General features: G+C 37.9%; 1 protein-coding gene across 2 annotated transcripts in view; it reads left to right on the top strand.

The window, feature by feature from the left end:
* The window catches only part of LOC106876955 (WASH complex subunit 2), a 71,496-nt gene extending 52,200 nt beyond the window's left edge, over positions 1 to 19,296 (top strand). The window contains exons 18-31 of one of the 2 annotated variants that reach the window (XM_014925724.2): positions 578 to 704; positions 6,501 to 6,577; positions 7,239 to 7,323; positions 8,132 to 8,350; positions 9,681 to 9,794; positions 10,091 to 10,183; positions 11,181 to 11,307; positions 12,139 to 12,221; positions 13,911 to 13,946; positions 14,734 to 14,841; positions 16,045 to 16,687; positions 17,575 to 17,639; positions 18,197 to 18,362; positions 18,922 to 19,296. In XM_014925724.2, coding sequence (XP_014781210.1) covers positions 578 to 704; positions 6,501 to 6,577; positions 7,239 to 7,323; positions 8,132 to 8,350; positions 9,681 to 9,794; positions 10,091 to 10,183; positions 11,181 to 11,307; positions 12,139 to 12,221; positions 13,911 to 13,946; positions 14,734 to 14,841; positions 16,045 to 16,687; positions 17,575 to 17,639; positions 18,197 to 18,362; positions 18,922 to 19,124 — 2,146 coding nt within the window. In that variant the 3' untranslated portion in view covers positions 19,125 to 19,296. The remainder of the gene's footprint in view (positions 1 to 577; positions 705 to 6,500; positions 6,578 to 7,238; positions 7,324 to 8,131; positions 8,351 to 9,680; positions 9,795 to 10,090; positions 10,184 to 11,180; positions 11,308 to 12,138; positions 12,222 to 13,910; positions 13,947 to 14,733; positions 14,842 to 16,044; positions 16,688 to 17,574; positions 17,640 to 18,196; positions 18,363 to 18,921) is intronic. The other variant, XM_014925725.2, reaches the window with a different exon arrangement.
* Positions 19,297 to 20,497: the final 1,201 nt, after the last annotated feature.

Genomic DNA, 20,497 nt, shown 5'->3' with positions numbered 1-20,497 from the left:
ATATATATATATATATATATATATAGATAGATAGATATAGATATATATATACACACACACATATACACATTTTTTTTATCCTTTAATCAGTATAGTTACCAAAGTAATCCAAGTGCTAAGAGCATCATGCATGGCACTTCACACACATATGCATACATTATAGATAGAGAGAGAGAGGGGGAGAGATAGATAGATAGATGGATATAGATAGATAGATAGATAGATATTACTGTACACATGTGTGTGTTTGTGTGATATGAGATGGAATGAAATGAAAGCCTGTATTGTCTTCATTACAGCTAGGCAGTCCATCCACACCTAAAAATAGCCCTTCGTATCAATACCCTCTTGTGATATATTCATGGCTATTTGGAAAGAGTAGGTAATTTGAAGTAGGGCTTGGAAATGCTGGGTACAGGGTCAGGTGGGTATGTTTAGATGGTGGGGGTTGTTTAAGGTTATCTGTATGTTTGTGCTTTTAAAAATATTAAGAAAATCTGTGTGTGTTTCTGTGTAAACTTTCAAACACACAAGAAAACATGGTTTCTGAAAATGTGCCTTTTTTTTTTTTCTTCAGGAAAAGCAAAGCAAAAAGCTCTGATTTCTCCCTATTTGATGACGATGACGATGATGATGACCCCATAGCTGATGTATTCAGTAAATCTACAAAGAAGCCATCAGTCCCAGAACCATCCAACGCCAAGGTAGGCAAAACAAATACCACAATCTGCATCCACCCATCCTATTTTTCCTATATTTCTTTAAGAGTTTACATATATGAATACATGTGTGTGTGGTTTGAGAAGCTTCCTTCCCAACTATGCGGTCTTGGGTTCAGTCCCCCTGTACAGCACCTTGGGTAAGTGCCTTCCACTATAACACTAAGCCAACCAGTGTCTTGTGAATGGATTTGGTTCAGTAAATGGAAATTTAAAGAATCCCATCTGTTGGCAATATTTTAACCGATTTATCTTTCGGTTAATATTCTTCCTTTTACTTATGAATCTTTTCCTCTCTTTCTCTTGGGAACCTGCATCTATTTTTGCATGTAAATCATAATGGGGTGTGGTTTGTACATATGTGTGTACATAAATAACTGCCGAGATATTGAGAGTAATAGAGCAGTCAACAAACAGAAGATAATATATATATTTGCACTACAGCTGAGTGAACTGGAGCTACATGAAAATAAAGTGTCTTGCTCAAGAACACAACAGGCCTTGTGCCTAGAGTAGAAAAGAAAAAAAAAAGTACTTGTCACTGGAATCTACTATGGTGACCGAGAAAGTGACAAAAGTGAGAAGCTTTTGTCACTTAAATTCAATGACATACAGATGTCCCACTATCATTTTATTGTGAAAAGGCTATCATCTGACTAGCCGAGGCAGTCATCATTGTGTGTGTGTATATAGTGAGGCATGAAAACAACCAAACATTAATTGAAGGAGCACTCAATACATTTATGTTGTGTTAAATTTATTTTTACCAAAAAAAGTTTTGCAGTTGTTCACTTTGTTACCGACACTACAACAACATCAACTCTACAGCACCACTATCATCAACACTATACCATTACCACTACTAGGCTGCTACCAACACTATAGCAGCAACAACAACAATAACACTACTGCACCACTACCAGTCTGCTACGAACACTATACCACCACCACTACCACCAACAACAACAACACTGCACCATCACCAGCTTTACACTGCTATCAACATAGCAACAACAACATTACATCACCACCACCACCACCACCACCACCACCACCACCACCCTACCAGTAGTGATGCTGCTGGTAAAAAAATAAAAACTCTCTGATCCATTAATGGTTCATGCTGGACTTGGATATGCTGAATGGATCAATATATCAAACACTGATACATTTGACTATGGTATGATGTCATTGCGGTGGATGGATGGGTGGGGGTGGGGAGTTTAAGCTGGATGGTCAATGGGACAGTGTTCTAATTACCATATATTGATGGCAAATGACCAGAAACCATTATTATAGGAGATTCCAGAGTAATTTATGTATTTGTTGTTTTTTAAAATGGTAGTTACAACGATGACGGTGGCAGTAGTGGTGATGACAACAGTAACAACAAGCATTGGTGGTGGTGGTGGTGGTGGTGGGAGTGGAGAAGGACTGATTATTGCGGTGATATAGTGACAATGTTAGCAGTGTTGAATGCTGTTGCTTATTATGATGATGGTGATGATGATGATGATAATAATAATAATAATGACTATATTAGTGGGGGTGATGTTGATGGTGTTTAACCCCAGGTTGACCCTGATGGAGCAGGCTTAAGATCAGAGATATTCCAACCATGGCCACAAGTGGTGTGTTGTCGAGGAGGAAGGGATTTTAGTTTATGTTTAACTTTCCAACCAATTATAAAGTTCCTTCAGCTCTGATTACTGTGGGCCCCTATTTTAAAGCCACTTGTGGACTGGTTGAATGGGTGCCACATAAAAAGCACCTTTGCTGGGGGCCATATAAAAAGAGCTCAGTACACTCAGTGAAGTGGTTGACATTAGGAAGGGCATCGAGCCAAAACAATTGGGGCCTGGTGCAGCCCTCCAGTTTGCCAGCATCTGTCAAACCATTCGACTGATGCCAGCGTGGGAAACAGACATTAAGTGATAATGGTGATATATTGAGCAGAGATTCCCTTTCACTGATTCCTGTGGTCCCTATTGCGGAGAAGGTGAAAAAGCAAGGGAGGGAGATTTGGTTGATCAGTTCCTTTATCAATAGAGAAGCTCTATTACTGACTCATTATAAACAGGAAGTTGTAATATTCATCCATCCAATCATCTCTGCCCACTGACCCTGGAAGGGTTGTAGCGGTAGAGTCTCCAGGCACCTTCTCCATAGGGTCCTATCAGAAGGAATCCCAAGCAACAAATCAACCAAGACTATGGATATTATCCAACCGTCTCATCCATTATATCCTTAGGTCTTCTGCTGGTTGACTCAGCTTGAAGAATTTTTTCTTTTTTTTTACACTTCTTTCCCATGACATTCTAATCATGTCTGTAGCACCAGGACTGTGACCGCTCAATGCAGAGATGCAGCGACTTGACTTGGGGACACTCTATCATCTCCAAGCTATGTATCCCGTTGAATAACATTATGCCAGAGATTCTCTTGGAGGAACCCCTTTTTGGCCATTTGTATTCTGAAAACTGTAATCACTGTTTTCTCACTCTTGACTGCTTTATAAGTGATGACAGCAACTACGATGACGATAACGATGACGCTGAGTGTGTGATAGCATTGCTGATGGTGTGTATAGGACGGTTGGTGGTCAGTGAAAAGACATCAAAGTAGAAGATGTGGTTATGAAGTCATTAGAAAGTTTCTGCATCATATTAATATTTGTTCAGAGACCATCATTGCCAACTTTGGCCGTTTGCCCCTCTACCGCCATGACCACCCACACCACCACCACCTCTGCTTGTCATTGTCGTTGTTGTTGTTGCTAATGTCATTGATTTTTATTGTTGTTGTTGGGTTGAGGATTTTTTCATGTTGTTGTTGTTATTGCTGTTTCCTTGGGAAACCATGAGGTCACTGTATTAATTAATTCTACACAGACATTTCTCCAGCCTTACATCACCACCCACTTCTATATATATATTCATCTATCTGGCTATCCAGCATTATTTCTTTACCTATGTAGTTGTCTGTTTAACTAAACACATCTATTTGTCTCTCCATCCACCTAACTATCTGTCCTTCCATCTATCAATCTGTCTACCAATCTATCTATTTGTTATCTGTCTGTCAGTTTATGTCCTCCCTTCTGCCTATCAGTATATCTATGTGTTTATCTTTCTGCTTGTTGATCTATCTTATCTTCTCGCCATCTGTCAATCTATCTGCTTATCTGTCATTACATCTGTCAGTCTATCTGCATATCTGTCTATTTTTGTATCTAGTTACTCACCCATCTGTCAATCTGTCAGTTTCTTTACTGCAAAAAAGTTTTCATCTGACCACAAACACCTCTCATATAGATCGACCTAGTGAAGCCTTTCAACATGACCCTATTTCCATATTGTCTTGTGGGCAATGAGAAAGTTAGCCATGGATGCATGGCTTCTGAGAACTGGTCAAGCTACAGATGAGAGGCAGTGGAATGGAAGTAGAATCAAAGTTAACAGAACATTTAGTGTGCAATATAGGTGGCTGTTTCCAACCATTGTTGTCTTAGACTTCTTCTTGTGGAAGTTGTTCATAATTTCAACAAAATGGTTTAAACTCTTTTATAGTGACACTTACAGGGTGTTCAGGCAAAATTTGACAGTTTGCACAAAAGGAAAACAAAACCCAATATCACATTCAAAAATGGAAGTATTTTTAAAAAATCAGAAAATATCAACCAGATTATGGCTGGGAGATAACAGTTTACTCAGAGTGGCCACCCACCCTCAGGATAGCTCTGCAATCTGGTTCATACATTCCTCACTGTGTCCCTGGGAAGATCTTCAAATACCTCCTTGATCTCGGTCACCAGATCAGCCTTGGTTTTAAAGACAGAGCAGTTGGTGTCTTTCTCAACCATGCCCCCACTACACAGTAATCCATGAGATTTCAATCTAGAGAATTAGGAGGACAGAAATTGGAGCTGGTGAAGTCATAGAAATTTTCTGACAGCCATTTCTGATGCTTTTCGGAGGCATGGCAATAAACCAAATTCAGCTACCACCCATCTGGCCTTACAGCATCAACCTTCACCAGCTAGGGTTTGCTGTCTCCAGCAACTTCATGTAGCTGTTTGAATTGAGCCTAAGGCCCAGCTGAAAGATGTGGAAATGAATTCTGGCATGCAGACACAGTCAGAACGCCTGCTGTACCACTTCCTGCTGACCATGGCTTTCTAGTCTCCGCTGCAGCTGCCCATGTCACATCTTACAGCCTTTACAGAACGTTGTGCAACAATCAAGACGTTGGCATTTTGAGACTTGGTGTGAATCATCATGGCACAGGTCACTCTTTTCCAATATTCAGATGGCTTCCCGTCCTCCATGACAGCTTTTTCTCAACTACAACTTCAATCTTTATGCTCTCCTATGCCATTGACTCTTCAGCAACATATCAAGCTGTTTCTGTAAAATGAAGACTTACAAAATTGCCAAATTTATTCTGAACTTCCTGTAGGTATTATTATTCCGAAATCTCAAAATCTATCAAAAGAACTCCTAAGAGGGATTGCTAAAATAATAGGTACTATCCCAGTGTCTCTTAATATGTAAAAATATAAAGTAGAAGCATGAAACAAAGAGAGACAGCACGAATCAAACAGTCGGTGGGTTAACAAGATCAAAATTAAGCTATTAGATAATAACAGACATTACAAGGACAGAGCCGTTTGAGGGATGTTGTTGTGTTGCCTTGTATGTGTGTGTATGTCTATGTGTTTCTGTGTGTGTATGTATGTATGTATGTATGTATGTAATTGAGTAGGGAGGGGGTGCATGTATGTGCACTTCTCAAACTTATTGTACCAATGCACAAAACTATTCGTCCTTGAGTCACTCTGTAACTTATGCAGATTATTAATAAAAAATGTGTGTGTGTATATATATATATATATATATGATATGAAGGTGGGGAAAGCAGCAGGTCCATTATATATAATTGTGGCGAGGATTAAAACATTGAAAATATTTGGCAAGGTAGGGCTTGAGCTAGTCACTCTTACAGTTAATTAATTAATTAAAACAGGGCATTGACATAACCAATGGCTGGTGCAGCAGTCAGTGTAATCATCAACTGTTACAAAGGTAAAAGAGATTCTTTGGAAAGGAAAAAACTGCTGCAGCAGCAAACTGATGGATGAAGTTATGAAAATAATGGAAAGAGTATTTGCACAATTAAGAAGAGAATCAACTTAGATGAGATGCAGTTCAGATCTATGCCAGATCATAGTATGACTGATGCTTTTTTTTCATAGTGAAACGGCTGCTAAGAGAAATTTTTAGATAAGAAAAACACCTCTCTACCGAGCATTTGTTGACCTGGAGAACATCTTTGATAGGGTACCATGATCTGAAGTTTGGTTGTCTTGAAGAAAACTCAGTGTATAGAAGTGATTTGTGAGAGTGGTGCAAGCCCTGGACAGGAATTCAGTCAGTGAAGTGAGGGTTGGCAATGAGTTCAGTGAGAAATTTAGTGGGTAGGTAGGTGTTCAGCAAAGACCCTATTCTCAAACATCCCTCCTATTTATTATAGTTCTCTAGTCTGTAATAGAGGAATTCAAGACTGGCTGTCCTGGGAATTCCTCTATGTTGATGATCGAGTCCTTATCACAGTCGGTGAAGCATTTAGAAAAGACATTCCAAATGGTTAATGCTTGTGGTTGTATGGTGGTAGGTGGTGTGTGTGTGTGTTTAAATGCAAATATTGTAGTTGTTGTTGTTGTTGGGGGGGGGGGCAGTCAGAGTCTGCTTGTAACTCGTTCTTTCCACTGCTTCTTTTCAGACAACAGATAAACCTGAAAAATCTGACCTGTTCGATTCCAGTGAAGATGACTTTGTCTCTTCGAAACCCAAGGACAAGTAAGTTTGGTGCCTTTCGACAACTTGGTTTGAATTTAGTTCTATAAAGTACAGTAATATGTCTTGTCTAAGATCTAGTCATTAACAATTATTGATATATCTGATCTAGAAGTGCGTCTTGTTTAAATTCAAGCTATTAACGATCATTATACTGATGATGAGAGAAATGTTGATGTGTTTGTAGGTAGTTGTGTGTCTTGTCTAAGAAGGTCAGGCCATTAATAATGACTATACAAGGCCAGAAGTGTGATTGATGTGAGATTTAATGGAACACTAACTGCATGGCTCATACCTTGATTTTCATCCCTTACAATGAAAGAAGAATTGGGTGGGGGACATGTTTCAATGTATTAGACCTCATCAGGATAGCACAAGCTACCTGCCATTATATAAATGTGAGGTAGCCATGTATCTTCTCCATAGCAATACTCCTGTTTGTCCCTGACATAAAATCTTCTTTTCATCCTCTCATAATACCCTACACACACACACACACACGAAGAAACAAATATAGGTAAATTTTATGTTATCTTAGAGGTTTTTTTTTTTTGTTAATTGCGTCCTTGAGACTCACTGATTGGAATTATAACCATCTACACATTCACACACGCACACATACACATACACACTTGACTGAACTTGTATCTGCCATCTCTTGCAGCGTGAAGAAGAAGCCAGTTGGCGGTGTGTCCATATTTGGAGGTACAGATTTATTCTCAAGCAAACTTCTCGCAAAAGACAAAAAGGTCAGTGTTCTTCTCTTAAACCTGAAGTCTTCTTCAAAAAATAATTTATTCACGTATGTGCGTGCATGTGGTATGTATGTGTGTGTGTGTGTGTAAACAATGATATGCAAAAGGCATTTCTTGATGGCGTCTCTGTTAGTAATTTAATCCAGGTGACTAGGTAAGCGGTGTGTCATAACAGATGCAACACTACCCAGATAGGCGTCACTGTCTTTGCCTTTGAATAATTACATCTGTGTGTGTGTGTATTGGGCGGGCCAAAGGTCAAGCACAAAATAAGTTCAATATGCTCCAGAATTGTTAAAGACATGCTACAATTTTTCTAAAACTGAATAAAATAACGATGAATACACACATACTTGTACATGATAATATTAATAATAATAATAATAATAATAATGATAATAATAATAATGCAATATATCTATGTGTTTGTCTGTACTTGTCTCCACCTGCATCACCGTTTGACAACCTGTGTTGATGTCTTTACGTTCCCGTAACTTAGCGGTTCATGAATGAGACCAATAGAATAAATCCTTCAAGGTGGTGCTCCAGCATGGCTACAGTCAAATGACTGAAACAAATAAAGTTCTGAATTAAAACCATCCACCAAACCTTAGTCACAACTTATGTTCCTGACACCAGCTGAATGACAGTTCTTTGACTAAATTCTTTGTTATATTTAAAGTAATTGAAAGAAACCCAAAGCATCTCAAAATAGATACGGTAACGAAAGGGTTAAGCATTTCTTTATTGTTGATGTATTGATTTCTGTATTGATCCCATTCATTCTTGTTCCTGTTCCCAGAAAGAAGAGAAGCCAGATGAGCCGGCACCAGCTCCTGCAAGAAAGTCTACGACATTGTCTCTCTTTGATAATGATGAGGATGAGGATGATGATTTTTTCAACTCTGTGTCCAAGCCATCACCTTCTTCGCAGTCTTCAGACAGTAGTACTACTGCTGCTACTACCACATCCACACCTGGAAGTTCTTACAGTAGTAAAACAACAACTGTGGTGTCGACAGTACGTATTTATTTTTTTAATGGCTTAGCCAAGAAGAGAGAAGGGCTCAGTCCCTGAACTGTGACTGGATGGGACGAAGAAAGAGAGAGAGAGAGAGAGAGTTACTCTCAGACTCTGCCAAAAGCACCCAAAAAGAGCCAGATGATGATGTTAAACTGGGCAGCAATCCCCAAAACAGGAACAATCCCTCTAATGTGCTTCCACGCAGTTTGTTTCTACCAAATTTTATAATATATAGTATTTAAATTTTCTTCATATGTGAATTAATTTGGAAATTATGATAAATTTTCCAAAAAGTCCCAAATGGGAATCACTGGAAAAAAGCATATTTATCCTTTTCTATTCAATTGCAATAATAAACATTTTAGTTTTTTGGAAACTATAGTATCAAATGCGAATGTGTATGAAATATCAAAGAATGATATAAATGGGAAATGCACAAAGAAAAAAAAAAGTTTTCAAAACAGTCAATATTTTTGTAGTTTAAAAATTGCAATTTATGGCATAAAATGTCCTCTAAAATTAGCCAGAGCTAATAATGACAAACTTTAATTACTAAATATTATTAAACACCTCTGCAAATGCAATGTATATAAGCAATTCACTTTAAATACAACCAACCAACCAACAGTGAGACTGTTTCTAGCAGATCCCCAAATGGGGCTCAAGGCAGGTTAATGTGTAACAATAATCACTAACTTTCTCTTTGTCTACCTTTCCACTTCCAATCATCAGTCACTTAAGTTCAATTGGTGATGTCACAATTGGAATACTACTGTTCTTACAATGCATCATGGGATTGTTTTGGTTTTTTTTTTAATCAACTAAACCCAATTACTGCTTCATTTTCTCACTCTCTCTCTCAACTCCAGAACTTTAACTAAACAGCAATGTATGTGAGTATGATTTGTATGTGTGTATGCTATTGTATTTTTATATCTGTGTATGTGTTTCTATTTGAACTTCTTTATGTATATGTGTGTGGCTATATGTGTGTTCTTCCAAAAACCTTCATTTTGTATTCTGTTGTTGAATGTTATGAGAATTCAGTCATTTTCTTTCTTCCTTCTAGTTAACTTTTTCTACAGCTCCCCTTCTATTTTACTCTTTGTCTATTCTGCTTTTTCTATTTATCCATCCATCTTTTTATCTCTTCTGCCAGCCATTTATCTATCTAGCAATCTATCCCTCACTCACTTGTCTCTGTCTCTCTGTCTATAACCATCAGTCAATCCATCCATGTCCTGTCCATCTGTTTATACAATTAGGTATTTATTCGTTACTCTTTAATCATCCATTTCCCTTTCCTTTTATTTTTTCTCCTTCCCAGACTAAAGTTCGAACTAAATCACTATTTGAAGATGAAGACATTTTGTTTAGATCTTCTGAAGAAAATCCAACGGTTGACCTGTTCAGCTCCCAAGGACCCTTGGCATCAAAGAAGGTAAATAGTATTGAAACACACCGTTTCTTTGTTTATTTTTTGATTTTACAATTTCTTTCAAAAGTGAAAGATCTGTGTCCTAGATAAGTTATCCATCCATCTTTTTATCTCTCCTGCCAGTCCTCAGTCAAACCGTCCAACCCATGCTATCATGGAAAGCAGACATTAAACGATGATAATGTTGGATGTCAATAAATAAGCATTTCATTTGACAGAGGAATCCAAATGCTAAAAAAATTAAAGAAAATAATCTGGTCTTTCCTTTTGTCAAAACCAATCCATTTTTACTATTTCAGAATGAGCAAGAAACTTCAGAACGAAAGGAATCCAGTTCTGATTTATTTGCAGACGATGGTTCCACATCAGTGGAGAAGAGTAGCATTAAAATAGTAAGAAAATGTTTTGTTACATCTCTTCCGTTTGTTCTTATTGTATTATTTATCTGAGCAGCGTTTTGGGCAAATGTCTTAAACCTTGGGTAAACTGATGCCTTTTCAGTGAAATTTGTTAATGGGAACTGTGTGGAAGCCCTTCGAAGGGAGTTTTCTATTTCTTTGTATTATTTATCTGAGCAGCTTTTTGGGCAAATGTCTTTAACCTTGGGTAAACCAATGCCTTTTCAGTGAAATTTGTTAATGGAAACTGCATGGAAGCCTTTTGAAGGGAGTTTTCTATCTCTTTTGTCAGTATGAACATGATCTTAACACCTGGTTTAATACTGCTACCTGGTCTTTCAGTATCTTTAATTAAATCCAATCCATTGAAGTTATCTAATCAGGCCTCTGGTCTATGGATAATTGCCATTCCTCCATTCTTCTGTCATAAAAACACAATGCTCTCATTCATTTGTCTTTTAACTCAAAACAATCCTTGTAGTAATACAGTAATACCAAGCATGGTTACGAGTGGTTGGCGTTAGGAAGGGCATCCAGCCGTAGAAACTCTGCCAGATCAGATTGGAGCCTGGTGCAGCCATCTGGTTTCACCAGTCCTCAGTCAAATCGTCCAGCCCATGCAAGCATGGAAAGCGGACGTTAAACGATGATGATGATGATGATATATATCCTGACCAAATGCATCTTGGTACCTTCCAAATTAGATCTATTCTGGAATCTGCTTGGAGTGTTCAATAATCCTTTCTACTATAGGCACAAAGCCCGAGTTGACTCCAGAATAAATGCCACAGATCTTTTTCTCTGCCATCATAAAATATACATCATTCAATCTGGAGGCCCAACTGTTCAGATGTCTGAAACTAAGTTCACTTATGAAGTGGAGGAGGGAGAGAAAACGTATACTTGATTTAAACATTTCTGATAGTTGTCTCCATGTGACATCTCCATGTAATGCTTGTTTGTCTCCATGTGATATTTTCTATTATTTTAGACAGAAACTATACAACAAACCTCTGTCCGGAAGCCCATTGGTGGAGTTTCAATATTTGGTGGGATTGACTTCTCAGAAATTAAAAAGAAGAAAAAGTCAGACGGTGAGGAAATCTTCACAGAAAACAGTGAGTCTTCAGGTTTTATTTATTTTTATGTCTCTGATTTATTGTCTGTCTTCACGTTCTAAGTTCAAATGCCGCTGGGGTCAATAAATTAAGTACCAGTTATGCACTGGGGTCGGTGTAATCGACTTAATCCCTTCCCCCAAATTTGAGGCCTTGTACTTTCAGGAGAAAGAATTATTATTATTATTATTATAATGGTGATGAACTGGCAGAAGCATTAGCATGTCAGGCAAAATGCTTAACATTATTTAATGTCTTACATTCTGAGTTCAAATTCCACCAAGGTCAACTTTGCCTTTCATCCTTTTAGGCTTGATAAAACAAGGATCAGTTGAGCACTGAAATCAATGCAATCAACTTACCCCCTCCACCCACCCCCACGAAAATTTCAGGCTTTCTACCTATAATAGGATTATTATTATTATTATTATTATTATTATTATTATTATTTGAAAAACATCATCATTTAATGTTTGTCACCACTTCAATATGGCTGTTAGAGATAAGGTATCTAGCACTGAGAAAGGGCCAAAATAGCTCAAAACGGGGCTGGTCTGCTAGTCCTGTCGCTAGAATGTGGTAGGGGTCTGCCCCCCCTGCTTGCAATATATTTGATGCAAGTTGCATCATTAACCAGCTAGAGGAAATGTTCTCTCGGGGTTAAGAAAAAATTGCAGTAACATTTGTTCGTACAGAACAGCCACGTTGAAGTGGCGACAAGCATTACTTGCCAGTACAGTTACTACTCTGATCTCTTACAGAGATTTTATAACCAACTGCTTTGCTTGTTGCATCATCATTTAATTTTGTATTTTTTTGTCTCCTTTACAGCTGTATCGGTTAATGTTGAAGAAAAGTCAACAGCCAAAGCTCCAGCTCCTCCTGTCAAACCAAAGAAGATTCTAAAAATTCAGGTTAGTAATTGTGTTTTAGAGATGTCTATACTTGAGTTTATATAGAAAGGATGGACTACACTAACCTTCAGTGAATCATGCCTTTTGGTTATACTTAACAGACTTTTTTACTCATTGTTAATCCAACAAATAAGAAAAACAAGTTGATAAAAGCAATAGAAAATCAGTTGAAGGATAGGTAGGAAAGGCCAGATCTGGCCAGTAGAATACTTAGGCCAGATATGGCCAGTTTAAATTCTACAACAGTGGTTTTCAACCATTTTTTTTTTTTTTTTTTACCAATGTATCCCATTGATTATTGTTTTATTCTGGTGGGTGCCCACAGCCATTCAATGCTTAATAACTAGTTTTATAGATGCTTCTTTCAAAATGCCTACTTTGCCTTTTTTCACTCTTCCACTTTTATCGGTTTGCAATAGCAGCCTCTAAGAGAACATTTTTCAGTTGCCGGAAACATGTTAAACTATGTAAAACGTTAGAGAAAAAAACATGGCTTTCTTGGTGCCACATTAAATGCACTCATGTGGGTGCTGCATAAACACACCTGTGCCAGTGACGTGTGAAAAGCACCCAGCACACTCTGTAAAGTGGTTGGCATTAGGAAGGGCATCCAACCATAGAAACCATACCACAACAGACGATTGGAGACTGGACAGCACACCCGCTGACCCATGCCAACATAGAAAAATGGATGTTAAATGATGGTGGTTCACATTTCTCCTGAAGATGTCAGCCCATACATGTTCAAACTGGATATTAACTGCTTCGACTTAACTCATGAGACGGACCCTGAAGAGGTCAAGGGTCATGAGTCCCAGCTCCTCATCATTTTACTAATACATTTGCACAGTTCTGTGTGTGTGGTGGGGGGACGTAGCAGGAATTTTGGTCAACCATTTTAACCCACCTGGAATCAGTCAAAACCTGTTTGTTTGCAATGCATCATGCTTTTATTTGCTTGTTTATATTATTTTTGATGATGATGATGATTGTTTTGGGTGGGTGGGGGTTGTATTTTTTTCTTTTTTAAAAAGCCTTGTATTTGTTTTATATTATCAATTTATGTGATGTTATGATGTTCATGCCCTGACTGGGAAAACTTTCAGACTATTTTCAGTGCTTTTTTTTTAAGTTTATTTTTTATTTATTTATTTATCTTTTACATTTTACTCATTTCAGTCTTTCGACTGAGGCCATGCTGGAGCACTGCTTTGAAGCGTTTAATCAAACAAATCAACCCCATTGCTTATGATTTTAAATAAAAATACTGTCTATGAGTTGCACAGCAGCCCCTTGTCAGTTTCCCTCTCCCTCTCATATGTGTGTATATATATATATATGTATATATATATACTAGTTGCATACAAGAAGTGGAATAGCTTCAGTTGAGACCTTACTTATGTCTGTGACACATCATGGAATCTAGGAATTGTCTGCAAAGTGTTTCCCAGTCTCTGGCACTATTTCATTTTCAACCTGTATTCTTAACTGCATGCTTTGTGTTAACCTGACAAAAATAATCTAATTATAAGAAATGGCAAAACAAAAAAGAAGGGGCGGGGGGAACATGGCTAAAATATCTGCTCCATCCACCTCGTTATATAACACATCGTTAAGCATGCTTTGATGTTAGCTTTTATTCTGATTGGCATTTTTCTTTATTTTTGTTGCTTCTGTGTGTAATGACAGTCCGATTTAACAGATGGCCTCTATACAGAACCTGATGTAAGTACCTCCACCCTCCATATTGCTCCTTCCTCTGCTTTTCTCTCTTCTTTATCCCCTCCTTCCTCACCAATCTCGGAAGACCTGAAAATGTTAGGGACACTGTCCCCGCCTCCTTCCCCCCTTTCCTGTATTTATTTTTATTTCTTCTCCTCCCTTTTCACCTCTTACGACATCTCTTTCAAAGGGGCAAATCATTTATTCATACACACATACGCTTGTTTATAGATGTGAGTGTATGCATGTATGTATTTATGTCTGCGTGTTAATATATTGTGTATGTGTATATATGTGTGTGCATGCATGTAAAAGTGTGTGTGTGTGCACATACATGCATATTAAGCAGAATAATATAAGAATTTATAGAAGCTGAGGAAAATTCAAGATTGCAATTGTTATAATTTCATATCTTGAATTTTGAAATTATGAGAAACTCTTAAGAAACTACTGCATATATTATGTTAATTAGGAAGAGAAAGAATGCGAAGTAGAAAATGGAAGAGTCAATGCACTAAAAAAGATATGAAATGAACCCCACCACACACGTGTGTGTCGGAGATTTATCTTAAGAGTTGCTGCTGTTACAAATTTATTTTTGGGTGGGGGTTTATGGGGTGGGTGCAGGGGAGCTAAAAAAAAAAAACCAACGATAAATATTTTGATATTAAGCATTATTTGTGAAGTTAATTCTATTTTCTGTGTTTTTGATACATTTTTGTATCATTTTGTCATTATTCAAATTTCTTATTTTTTTCTTTTGTTCTTCCACTTTTTAAATTTTTTCCAGATTCCTCCGCTTGTGCCACCAACCAGCTTCGGTAACGAAGAACCACAATCCGCTTCTGTATCATTTGATGAACCTGCCTCTGCCCAGATCCTAGAAAGTGCCACAAAGGTAAATACCATTATTTATTCCTTGAAATGGTTTTAATGAAAAACAACGGGTTTTAGCAGTTTGTTTCATGTTGGTTAGTGAGTCCTGATTGGGAAAACTATGATCAAAGACCTTCCAGTTGTGACCATCCTGTCCTGCACATCTTGGTCAACATAATCCATTATGTTCCTTTACTTCTGACTAAGCTATAGCAGTGTGTAATTAGGGTGGAGGATAATGTGGCTGCTATTTCTAACAGATCCAGTGACTACATAGAGCAGGCATGGGCAACCTTTTCCATGAAGTGGGCCACAAGAGATATGGCTCATCATCAGATGGACCACACTAATAAAAAAAATACAAGTTAATTTTCCATTGGGTCAGCCATGCATATAGTCCCTTGGACCACAGCTTGCCAATGGCTGATATAGAGGCTCCTTCCTGAGTTTGTAGTCTGTGAATTTTCTTCCACATGAATATAGCTTCCTCATCCTAAACTAATGAATTTTTGATTATCCTGAGGGATTAAAAGATTAACGACACCTCTCCAAGTTGAGCCACTACTTCACATTGAAGAGTCACAGTTCTGATATAACAGACGTGTCATTAGAATATCGCAAGAAAGAATCACAAAACAGTGTCTTCAAGTTGAGTCCACTGGCAAGAGGCCCAAGGATAGGATGGTTGGATAATATCCATGGTCTCAGTTGGTTATGCTTGGGAATCCAGTTGAGATGTCTAGTGATGGTTGCTTTTGATAGGACCCTATAGAGGAGGTACCTGAGGACTCTACCCCAGAGGCCCTCCCAAGAATAGTGGGCAGAGAAGATAAGATGGATGGGTGATACCTCTCGTCTTTTTCAGATTCTTGTGGAAAAAAAAAATCTTTTTTTTTATCTGATAATCCCCAACTACAATTTTAAAGAAAAAAAGGTCTTAAGGGATAATTAACAATTCTTATTTCCTAAGACATGGCAAATTGGTAGAATCATTAAAACAAAACACAAATTACTTTGCCTCCTTCTCACTGTATATATATCCAGGTCATCTTATAATGGTTCACAATTACATTGCTCTCTCTCTTTATTTCACTCATCTCAATGTCTCTCTCTTTTCCAATCTTCCTTCTCGTCATCATCACTTCTCTCTTTCTTTCCCTCTCTCTCACCCTTCAGTATCCCTCTTTCATCTCTTACTCTATCTACTTCTTCCTCCTATTTGTAGAAGCGAGCCCGTATCCAGCTGAAGCGGCGACCACCCACACGGAAACCCAGGCCTGTCACTGCATCAGATTTGGACACCGATACTCCTTCCGCCACCTCTCCACAGACTGCTGCTCCTTATTTGGAATCAGTAACATCCCCTCTCTCCCCTGACACTGCCTCCTCCACTGCAGCCGACCCCTTTGGCGTGATGTCAGCACCAGCCATCTTCCCAGACAAAGACCCATTCCAGTACAATGATGTAGGAGTGACCACAACAACAACGACAACAGCAAAAAGCACAGTTGACGGCAGTGAACCCCTTTCGACTGCTCCCTCAGAATCCACATCCACGTCAAAGCCCCTTGACACAAGCATCAACACCAAAAACGAACTGGTGAGCAGCATGGAGAAGAGCCTGTCTTTGAAATCCTCTAACATCAAACACGACGATGAAGATGACTTATTTGGGTCGGGCACGAAGACCACATCGTCAACTGTTACCAGCTCATCCGTGTCAACAAAAGGCGGTAAGACAACACTGTTGACATCCACCACTACAACCACCAAGACATCCAGTGCCTCTGCTAACACTAGTGCCATCTTTGACGACGACGATTCTGATATCTTTGCTGATTCAGATTTGCTGCTGAACAAAAAGAAAGGTAAATATTTATATTTATTATATTAAACTCTCTGAGTGGTTGGCGTTAGGAAGGGCACCCAGCTGTAGAAACTCTGCCAAATCAGATTGGAGCCTGGTGTAGCCATCTGGTTTCACCAGTCCTCAGTCAAATCGTCCAACCCATGCTAGCATGGAAAGCGGACGTTAAACGATGATGATGATAGATAAGATAATTTTTTTCAAACACAGAAATGCTATTAGAACAGCAGAAATATTGGATTATTTTTGCTGAAGTCTTGATTATTTTCAACATTAACTGAAACAAAGGCCATGTAGAAATATGGTAACAGGAGGGTTAATGTGATGAGTAAATTATACACGTGATTAGACGGAGGGAAAAAAAACTTACTTATGCTCAGAATTAATTCTGGTTATGAAAGGCAGGGGAGATAACCCTGGAATTAAAATTAATCAAGAACAATCGAATTTAATAGGGAGAGAGTTTGATTTTTAGAAGAACAGTGTATGTGAGAGAGAGAGACTGTTTGAGTGATTAAGATGTTTGCTTTGCAATTATGAGGTCCTGAGTATGATGGGCAAATGTTTTTAACATACTCCCAGGTCAACCCTCATTTGTGTGTGTGTCTATTTAATATATATAATAAGCAAATGAAATATAATCTCCCTATCCATTTAGTGACGTGGTTTGCAACACCTTGCCTAGATCATGTCCATATGGAAAGTGAAGATAAAATGATGGTGATCTGTCTGTGTGTGTTGCTTTTTAATAGTGATAGTGTGAGGTTGAGAGAAATTTAACTGCTATTTTTAGCATCATTGGCTCAAGATAACAATGATAATGATAATATGATCACTTTTCATGTTGAAGATTATGATTGATTTCATTTTCTCTGTCTCTTTCCTTAGACAAAAAATCCGCTTTAACTGATGACCTTGATGATATCTTTGCCTCCAGCTCCCTGAAAACTAAGGTTGGTTGGTTTCATTTACTTTGAATTCTCTTTAGAAATAACTGGTGTCCGATGGCATCTTTTTATCCTCAAATGGTATTAGCAGACCTACCAGATTCAATACTTTATCCTAACAATTTGACGCAGAGAACTTACATGGGCTAAAAGCACCAAAACTGACTGACACCCTGCTAGCTTATGGAAGCTTACAGGATTTTTCATATCAAAATTTACAGCCAACAAAGATAGGTTGTGAGTTATACAGCAAGACAACTTTGGAACAAAATTTCCATGTGAAATGCAGCAGGATTTGGAAAGACAATGATGATGTTTGAATGTTTATGCTACATGTTTGCACTATATGCTGCATCAATTTGCATGCATGAAAATACAGTATAAACTGTTCATTGTGAAGAATATTGCCTTGATTGGTGACAGGAGGGGCATCCAGCTGTAGAGAAACTGCCTTGACATCTTCCTCTCAACTCATGCAAGCATTAAATAATGATGACAACGATATAGATGTATGTATGTATATATTTAGATAACTTTCCTCTTTTCTTTCTGCTCCTTGCCAGTCGAACATCAAAAAAGAGGTCAGTAGCAAAATAAAGAAGAACATCACAGAGGAGGCTAATATATTTGAAGACGACACGGACATCTTTGCCGATATCCCTGCAGCAAAACCCAAGGAGAAGAAAACAACTGTGATGAAAACCAAGCCATTATTTAAAGAAGACATTGGTACGTATAGTTTTGTTGTTGTTTTGTCTCATGATCCAACAGACATCTAGAATGTGGGTAATTGGGTCTTCATCAGATCAACAAATGCTGGGTAGAGAGATGTTTTTCTTAGATAAAAATTTCTCTAATAGCTGTATTACGACGTGGTATAAATCTGAACTGCACCTCATCCTATTTAATATACAGACCTGGGAACACAAGATCACAAAAAGAATGACCCAGGTTCAAATCCTGCTGGAAACAGGATTTTGGAAAGCAGTAGAACACCTAGGAGTCATGACCTGGGTGGGCCCAGCTCCCGTAGAGTGTCAGGCATAAGGGCCAAAACTTGTCAGATGGGAGTTCTTCCTCTGAAGACCTCTCCTGTTGTGTGCTCATCTTGCGGCGAGTTTCTGATATTTATTTACATAGATAAATAGGTTGGCAGACAGAGATATTTTTATGTGTGTATATATATATATATTTTAATACATGCTCTTGAAATTGACACACACTCACACAGAGAGGATCTCTAAAAGCTGTAATTATTGACCATTCTTTCTTTCTTTTTTAATAACAGATGATATTTTTGGCAGCGACAGCTTGCTGCAAGGCAGCAAGAAAGTGGAGAAAACTGTTACTGTGAAGAAGGTTGAAGAGAAGACGAAAGTTGAGAATGTTAGCTCCCCGCTCTCGTCATCTCAGAAACCCACATCCATATTTGATGATAACGATGACGACGACGACTTGTTTGATGATCCACTCAACATAAAGAAACAGTGACCATTTGTTGTTGATGATAATTATGAGTGATCGGTTGATTTATTGATGATCCTGTCAACAGAACTTTTAATATTGACCGTAGGTCAAGCGCTGGAAGAGGCAGGACACGTTTTTAATTGTTTAAGTTATGAATCATGCAAATATATATAATATATTTTAAACAGAAAGAAAAGGCATTGTTTTTGTGTGTGTTTTTTCCAAGCCTTGCCTGTTCCAGAACCCATTCTTTAGTTTCAGTTGGTTGGTTGTAACCATGCAGGTGGACGTCTGCCATCAACATCCTCACATTCCGTACTTTGATTCTTTTCAAGCAGTTTGTTAGTGTTTAATTAATTATTCCTAAGGCAGTGAGCTGGCAAAATTGTTAGCATGTTGGATGAAATGCTTTAGCAGCATTAATCCTGTTGAGGTTGGCTTTACTTTGCATGGAGTCAGTATCACTGAACCAGGGGCTGTCCTTAGATTGGTATCAAAAAAAGAAAAGGCATTATTTTTGTGTTTTTTTCCAAGCCTTGCCTGTTTGAGAACCCATTTTCTAGTTTCCTATTGACTTGTCAATCCTTAGTCGAACCCATGCCAGCATGGAAAACGGACATTAAACAATGATAAAAATAGAAATCCTATGATGGACAGGTGTCTTTTCCAGGGAGGAATATATATGCCAGAGAAACCATCCCTGTGCACCTTAGAGAGTAATGTAGACTAACCTTTTACATTAAGGGCACAGTCCACTTAGTTATAAAGGTGCAGCTACAGAGCAGAATGTCAATGTCGCTGTGTTTAGTTTTCCTAGTGTATGTGGTGTTCAAAAACAGTTTGTCTCACCAGCCATCATTGATGGATACGACTAAGCAAAAGAAGTAACTTACTTGATCATTCCTTAGATAAGTTACTAAGAAGAATCAAAGAACTACACAAAAACAAAAAAATCATTTTTGGATCATTCAATACACATACGTGTGTATAGATAGATAGAATCCATTGAAAATGGTGGCACTCTGTAAGTGAAAATTGTTTTAAAGGTTTTTTTTTTTTTCTTTTATGTTAGCTGCTGGAAGAATTTAACATTTTGATAAAGTCCTTTATCAGTGAGAAAAATTTGTATCATAGGCAGATACAAAGCTTTTTTCTATTTCATACATACATACATACACACATGTATATATAAGCATTACATTTGACAGAGTAATCTAAACACTTAGAGTTAGAAATAAAATAATGAAACTTCTTTTCTGAAATTTCCTTCCCAATCTAAGAAACTATATCATTTCTGCTAATACACTTGAGTAGCATGTCAGACTTATTACAAAACCACAAAATCTTGTTTGCATTAGGTGATTGCCAAGAGTGGTGACTGTGTGAGCTGTAACACA

Source organism: Octopus bimaculoides, chromosome 23 (assembly GCF_001194135.2).
Source record: "Octopus bimaculoides isolate UCB-OBI-ISO-001 chromosome 23, ASM119413v2, whole genome shotgun sequence".
NCBI lineage: Eukaryota > Metazoa > Mollusca > Cephalopoda > Octopoda > Octopodidae > Octopus > Octopus bimaculoides.
The sequence above is the reverse complement of the archived record's forward strand: the minus strand, read 5'-3'. Positions and strand labels throughout refer to the sequence as shown.